The following is an 8190-nucleotide window of genomic DNA, read 5'->3' as shown; positions in this document are numbered from 1 at the left end:
TAGTAGCCTGATCAACAATGAACCAAAATAGAAAAATATTTGGCAAAACAAATATGACAGTAGTCGAAAAAGGAGAAAAATGAATAAGAATAGTCATCCTAAGACAAAAACAATTGTTGAAGAAAAGCAAATTGAGAAGATGCCATTAGTTAGTCATGATGAAAAGAGTGGATTAGAGGAAGATGCAAGAAAGACCTTAATAAGACATAGATAGAAAATCCATAAATAGTGACACCAATGTGGTCGTCCCCAAAAATAAATAATCCTCCAACATTTTTCTAAATTTCAAGAAATACAAGATTTTTAAAATTAAGTGAAAGTGTTGGAAATAATTTTGAAGTATATATTTAAAGTATTATTTTAGTTCTCCTACTACATGTATATATAGTTATTAAAGATATGTTGTATTTTTAAGTCTCTTAAATTATTCTAGACTAATATAAACATGTATGAAGAATATTATAATCAAAGTTCACGTCTATTGAGATTTTCTCTTTTAGAACAGTAATATGATATGAGAGAGAATGGTATTTCATTTTATTTTTTTTATTGTTACACAAGCTAAAACTCAGGACATCTAGATCTAGCTCCATTATTTATGGATAAAACTTGCCTGTAAAGGATTAATGACAGCATAATATTACATAGAACATTAATCAAATAAATTACTTATTCCATCATAATATGATTCCATGAGAAAACACTCCTCGTTTCTAGCGTTTCGACTCCTGATTACAAAATCAGAGTCTCTGTCAGCTTTCTGCTTGTGTCGCTCGCAGCCATTTCCATTATTCACCAGAACTAGGCTCTCCTTGTAAGCAAAAACTCCTACACACCGAACCCACCTAGTTAATCCAAGGCCACTTATTTCTTGAGTGCTGGGATCACATAAGATTAGTTCACCAGAGTCAGAAACCAAAATCAGCTTACTGTTCTTCCAATGCCCAATCGGATACGAAATTTCTGGAAGAGGCCCAATAGAAAAAAATTTTACCCAACACCTCTCATTCAGTGTCCACATATGAAGAAACTTCTCATGAACATCCAATATAGCCAGGGAGTCTTGGTACGTGGCAAGACACTGACGATTATATGACTTGCCACAATCTGGTAGCTGTATCTCTTGGCAGGTTTCCGTAGCCATGTCAAAAGAAATAATCACTTCAGGATCTCCAAATATTTCATATGATCCCAACCAGAAAAATACTCCATTCATACAAATGTAACATTTATTATTTTGCAAATAATAATAACGTGATAAATCTCCCCAATGTCTCCAAGAACCAGTACTAGATGAGTACACGAATACACGTAAAGGATACCTGCAGCCTCCCCTTTCTTCCTGTTTTTCACGCCAGTAATCTTTCATAACCACCACTTCGTAATCTTTAGTTACTGGATGTAATCCAAAACCATAAGCATCATATTGTGGACTATAAGAAAAATTGGATGGAGGATTGGGTAAGGGAGGTAAGAATTTGAATTCATTAACTGCGGGGTTCCAGAGAGCACGAAAATTATAATAATCGCGATACATATAAAATATTCCATCACAAGGACCACAAAGAAATGGACTGTGAAACGGCATGTTACCAAGCGAGGCGTATGATAAAACTTTAGGTGTCTCGTCTAGCAACAACTCAAGAGATTCAAGTTCACCCGCTTGGGTTACGCAATACTGAACAAGGAGGCAATCGCTGTCGTCACTTTTACTATAGTAATTTCTTAGATGCTTGGATATGAAATTGGGACTTGTAATGATAGCATACCATGATTTGCAAACACACTTGAACTGCAATAGATTTTTCACAGGCAGTCGTGATAAAATCTCAATTACCACATCTTCAGGCAAAGGATGACCAGTCATGGTTGCCATTACTACTGACATCTCCCGCTCCTTTTTGTCTCTACAAAAAAAAAAAAAAAAGGTTATCTTGCCAAATACGTAAATTAGGAATCCCACATAAAAAAAAATATATTAATCCAAATTATGATAGCCATAAAAGATCTCACCTCTCTTTTAAAATGGGAGTTAACCTTCCACGGTATGGCGAAACGTAACGGCTTAAGGAAAGAGCCATCCCTGCCCCCGACACAATAAATGTTTAGCAGGTGTGTATTTTTGGAAGTAAAAGAAGCAGGAAATAATATTCATGGATTAACAAGGTAAAATAACAGTTAAGACAAGAAAGTTAAGAATTTTTAAGGATTCAAGAAATGAGACCTCCAGAGATGATTGAGAGAGGCTTCAACGATCTTTATTCTTCAATCAAAAAGATTAAGACTTGCGAGTATGAGAAAGACCTTCAACGTTTAAGATGCGAAGATTGGTAAAACAGAGCTCCCGTCCGTCTAAAATAGCCTAATAATAACTTATTAGTTTATACCAATAATAGTCAACGGTAATCCTTGGAGAGAAAGCAAGGACAACTGGTTCAAAATTTAGTAGTATTTTACAAGTCACACGACAACCAAGAGATTCCTGAATTGAGAAGAAAATATTACATATATGTTACTGTGAAAATTATACGACAATTAATTCTAATTGATTAATTTTTATAGTCAGATGACAACTAATATTAATTGGATTATATTGAAAGTCGCATGACAAACCTTCAGAGTCTGAGTAACCGCGTAAAAAGCATTATAGTTTAATCTTTATACGAGTTAAAAACTTCCTTGGCCCTAATTTTTTTTGAGGAAAAATAAATCACCTTCTGATCCTATTAAGTTGGGGCATGATTGAGGTTTCCACTATTTACCTCATTCATTTTATATGATAAAATTTTATCAATTTTAGAAAACAACAAGTTAACAACGTCATTCACTTGTAGAAAACAACAAGTTAACAAAAATAACATTAATTTATCATAATAATCCTTTTAAGTTATGGTTTTAGCTGCTTTTTATCATATGTCAGCATAGAATTGTTGCTAAGAACTTCAATAGTCCTTGAAAGATTTAAAATTATTATGTATATCAACTGACTTTTGTTTAACAACACATTATTGTGTAGTTGTGTTAATTATTATGTGGACACTAATGATGATAAAAAAAAAAAACCAGCAAGTTCATCAATTAAATTAACATGCATGTCACTAAACAAGTATTTCAAGCGTAAATCCCTTGAAGATGAAGAGTTATTCAAAGATTCAAGTCATGTAACTCAATCAAGTTCAAAGAAAAGTCGTATTGAAATCAACTCCGACACTTTCCTTGCTGACCCTGGCCTAAGAAGACCAATTTATGAATATAATTTAAATGTTAGGGATGTAATCCAAAGAGCATATCTACAAATGGTCCTTGTCAACCTTCACACTATAATTTTCTTCAAAAACAATTTGGGAATATATCAACACTAAGATGCTGCTTTTTGCCTGTACTGTTACCTTTTCAAGTCAAAAAGGGTTGTTGATTTGTTTGTGGGTGATGAATTTTCAAATTAAAAAAAAAAGGAATGATTTGATCTTCATATTAGAAAGTCTAATAGTAGTCACAATACATCTTAAATAAAATATGAGAATTTAATGAATGAAAAACAAAGAATCATGACTTTGTTATCCAAGTAAACAACAAGAGTCAAAGTGATTATCGAACTCGATTAAATGCTTTAATAAAGTGTGTCTATTTTTTATTGCTCCAAGGACTTCCATTTCATGGCCTTGATATGTGAATGTTCAAGCCATCAAAGAAATTATCTAGAGCTCTTGCATTTCCTTTCCAGAAATTATAAAGATAGTAAAAGAGTTACTTTCAGTGAAGCTCCTAGACAGAACAAATTAACTTCTCCACATATTCAAAAGGACATTACTCAAGCTGCTGCAAAGGAGATTACAAATATGATTATCAAAGATCTAGGTGACTCATTATTTCCAATTTTAATTTATGAGTCACGTGATATATCAATCAAGGAACAAGTTGAAGTTGTTCTATGATATGTAGACAATAATGGATATATAATTGAATGTTTTCTTGCAATTCAACATGTGTCAGATACAACTAATAGTTCACTTAAGGTAGTTATAAAGCTTTGTTTTCTAAACATGTGTCAATTACTTCTTTGTATGGCATGTTTAAACCCAAGTGACTCTTTCTCTACTTTCAACAAAGAAAATCTTATTCGCCTTGCTTTTTTTATCCTAATGAATTCTCTATAGTGAACCTTACGGTACTTGGTCGACAACTTGATACATATATTATTGATCTTTGCGATGCTAATGAGTTCTCTGGTATTGAAGGTATTGTTAGTCTTGCGGAGAAAATGGTAAAAACAAAGAAAATTTTGATATTTCCATTGGTATATATACTTATAAAATTGTCATTACTTCTATCAGTTACAACTGCTATAATAAAGAGAGTTTTTTCTGCTATGCATATTGTCAAGAGTTGATTGCGAAATAGGATGAGAGATAAGTAGATGAATGACAGTTTGGTTGTATACATTAAGAAAGATATCTTCGATAAGATTAATAATGAAGTTATTGACAATTATAATGTAAATTTTCTCATTTTAAAAGTATTTTTAAATTAATTTTGCTTGTTATGAGTTAATAGATATGTTTTGAATTGATTTCTCTATATAATGCATGTCTACATAATATATAATATATATTAAATATTTGTTAGCAATTTGCCCTCTCATTTAAAAAATCATGGCTCCGCCATTAAGTTCTAGATTAAAATAAACACAATCTTAAGAACAAAAGAAAACTCTAATAAAAGAACTAAATGAGCATTGTTATATTAGTTTCCATTAAAAAATTAAATAGGTTAAGACATCACGTCACTAATTAGTTAAGTAAATATAATAATAATTCACTAAAGAAGGTTCAAAGCCTAAAGCTATATATCCTGATGTAGTGATCTAGTAATTCATTTTCTCTTTACAAATCCCCATATCTTTATATATTGGTTAGAAAATTTCCATTTATATGAAAGATTATTAGAAAATTAGGTTTTGACATGTTTAATTGACACAATTGAAGCCAAATTAAAAGTGAATTCCACTTGTAGTTAAGACTTTGTTGAAAAATGTTGTCGCACATGTGTGGTGTAGCGGCAAATATTCCACTTTATCAGGAATGTATAATATCTAGCAAATATGGGGAGACAAGAAGATCTAGTCTTTTATAGGTGGAAAATGAAATGAGAGTCGCCACCTAGTAATTTAATCACTAGAAACCCTAACTAGTCTCAGAGATCGGGCACGGGGACTGGTTGCATAAAGGAGAGGTATTAGCACCCCAAATATGCTCTACCTAAGGTAAGCTTTGCATAAAGGGGAGGTATTAGCACCCCAAATATGCCCTACCTAAGGTAAGCTGCATTGTTTATTTGTCTGATAAAATCCGAGGTCTCGTTGTGTTTCCTAGTTGTTGGTATGGTTCAAGAAAAGTCCTCCTCGGTAAGGAGATCCTTATCTTTTTGGGTAATTCTGACGTAATAAAAGAATTTAATATCCACAATACGTCTTACGTATAAGATCATAACCCACATATTAAAAGAAAATTAAATAATTTTTTCGGAATTTTTAAAATATTGGCCTAGTTCTTATGGCTTGAATAAACTGGTTATTAAAGTCAAAATGCATGCTAATACATATATTTTTTTGAATTTTTTTTGTTGTATGAAAATATGATGTGATGATTTTTTTATTATTATTTTGGAGACTAGGCCATATGCATGAAAACAAAACATGTATATATATATATATATATATATATTGTTTTTTGATGTCTTGATGAAAACCGAGTATTTTAATACTGGATTTGTATCTTTACGGTATAAAAATACAAACCAGTATTAAGCAATTTTGAAAAAAATATGCAGGAAAATCAACAATTTTTTAAGGATTTTTCAGAAATTTTTTTTTATTTATATATATATATATATATATATATATATAAAAACATTATAATATATAATATATAATATTAGGTGGACTGAGCTGGGCTAGCCCAACTAACTAGGTCGGACTCAGCCCCAAAAGGGTGAGGTCGATCTCGGCCCAAAAGGGATTGGGTCGATTGTGGCCCAACAAATCTCTCTTTTTAGTCTGGGCCAGACCTGGCCCAAACATCAGGGCTGGGACAGAATCAGCCTGGCCTGAAAAACAAAATGGATGGACCAGAACCAGCCTGGCCCAGAGAAGAGAAAAAAAACTCGTTCTTCTTCCTATGTCAGTATTGTTTTTCCTTAACTCTCACGGTCCCTCTCCTTTATCTCTCATAGTTCCTCTCGGTCTGTTTTCTCTCCCTTTTGGTTCATTTTCCTTTTCCTCTAACCCTCAACAGTCCCTCTTCTTTATCTCTCACAGTCTCTCTCCCCTGTTTACGGCTTTCCCTGTTTTCTTTCATTTTTCGGTCCCTTTCCTTTTTGTTCATTTCTTTCTCTTCTCTTTGTTCCCTATTTTTTTTCTCCCCCTCTTGTGGGTTGGCATGGAGTCTCTATTTATAGGGCCAAGGGAGCGGGGGCTCTTTATTGATGTTCATGGGGAGCAGGGCAGCGCCGGGTTGGTTGGTGGGCGCGGCTGGCAAGGCACGGCGCCCCTGATTTCTCATTATCAAGGTGCGTGGGGCTTCAGGCTTTTGCAGGGCACACAGCACGCAGGATTTAATGAAGAAAGAAGAAGAAGTAAAATTGCCTACCTTCCCCTGCTACATGTCCAGGGAAAGGAGAAAGAGGAACAATGTCGCTCAAAACAACACTGTTTTTTCTCTTTTTTTATTATATTTTTTTTAATTTTTTGTGGGGATCCAAAAATGGGTTACAACAAATGTTCTTCAAAATGAGTATTTCAACATCTCTAAAATCAATTATGAAATTAATCTCAACAAACTCTTAGTTGAGAAAATCTTCAAACCTAAAGGCCTCAATCCTATATTGAAACATTACAAGCATTTCTTATAGTTTATATAGCAATGCCTAAGAAAGTGAAAATTAGTCTTGTAAAGCACCAAAAGTTTTTATAAAGAAAAAGACCTATACAATGTAGGCTTTGTGTTAAAACTACACATGCATTCTCGACTCAAGCTCGTGTTCAAGTTAATTATAAAATAAATTTTTAATGTAAAAAAATATTTTTCATCAACCTATAAAATTGCCTATCTAGACTCATTGAATCTGTCAGGTTTAATACATGTCTAATTAGTTGTCATCTTGTTTAATAAATAAAAAAAGTTTTGATTTTATTTTAACTTCAAATATTAAACTTAAAAAATTCAAAACAATTTTGGTTTTATTTTAAAATTTTAGGATAAGTGTTAAAATATTGTCAATAGTTATTAAAAAATATTAGAATTAATTTTGACAGCCTAAATCACCTATATAAATAGGAGATGAAGGGGATTGTTTAAAAGAATAAAACCTGAGTAAAGTTTTCTATTATTTACTATTGTTTTTTATTTCCTTCTTTTCTTCATATCATCTTGTTCTTATTCGGTTATCATAGAAAGAAAATAAAATCAATTTTGTAGTTCACATATCTTGATAGGTATAACAACCTTTCAAGGTGGTATTGTTAGAATCTTAGAATGCTAATTAAGTTAAAATTGTTTACATAAGTGACAAATAATTTAACCTTAAAAACAAAGGATATAATCTTTGACAACAATAAAATTTAAGTCATTCTCTAATCATCAAAATAAGTCTTACACAAGGGTTGCCTTCGATGAGTGTAGTTTTTGCAAGCAGAAAGGTCATTGGAAGGCTTAATGTCCCAAGTTAAGATAGCAGAATCAAGCTTGAAAGTCTGGCAGCCAGTCACAATCTAATGCTCATAAACCACCTTAGGGATATAAACCACCACACCACAATATTGCAGCAGTAGTTTCATCAGGCTCTATCACTGATCCTAGTACTTTGACTGAGCAATTTCAGAAGTTTTTCTCCTTACAACCACAAACGTTGTCCACTTTTTCTTTCGTAGGTCAATTGTATTATAGTTCCTCAAGTATGTTATATTTTGAATAGGTCTTGGATTCTGGTGCTTTACATCATATGTCTCTAGATTCATCATCTTTTACTTATCTGTCCCCTTCACCTTCTATTCCTATTATTGCTGGTGATGGCATTTTCGTACCCTTAGTAGGTGTAGGTTCTATTGTCACACCTCACTTGTCTCTCCCTAATGTATATCTTATTCTAAAACTCAAATGGAATATCGCTTCTGTTGGTCAGTTATGTGATTCT

At 32.6% G+C, this 8190-nt stretch overlaps 1 protein-coding gene across 1 annotated transcript; it reads right to left on the bottom strand.

Moving 5' to 3' along the window:
- Positions 1-515: 515 nt before the first annotated feature.
- On the bottom strand, positions 516-2355 carry LOC133690242 (F-box protein At3g07870-like). Its single transcript, XM_062110470.1, has 3 exons — positions 2225-2355; positions 2014-2083; positions 516-1907 (listed from the first exon to the last, which is right to left on the bottom strand). The coding sequence occupies exons 2-3, from the start codon at positions 2079-2081 to the stop codon at positions 653-655; spliced, it is 1323 nt and encodes a 440-aa protein (XP_061966454.1). The 5' UTR covers positions 2082-2083; positions 2225-2355; the 3' UTR covers positions 516-652.
- Between the last annotated feature and the right edge of the window lie 5835 nt (positions 2356-8190).

This window comes from Populus nigra, chromosome 3, assembly GCF_951802175.1.
Source record: "Populus nigra chromosome 3, ddPopNigr1.1, whole genome shotgun sequence".
In the NCBI taxonomy this organism is placed as follows: Eukaryota; Viridiplantae; Streptophyta; class Magnoliopsida; order Malpighiales; family Salicaceae; genus Populus; species Populus nigra.
The sequence above is the reverse complement of the archived record's forward strand: the minus strand, read 5'-3'. Positions and strand labels throughout refer to the sequence as shown.

What these genes read in the sequence shown, in the direction of transcription:
- LOC133690242 (XM_062110470.1), bottom strand. Translation starts at nt 2,081, where the DNA reads ATGGCTCTTTCCTTAAGCCGTTACGTTTCGCCATACCGTGGAAGGTTA. An exon ending in ACTCCCATTTTAAAAGAGAG is followed by an intron (nt 1,908 to 2,013) that starts GTGAGATCTTTT and finishes TTTTTTTTGTAG; the next exon opens with AGACAAAAAGGAGCGGGAGA.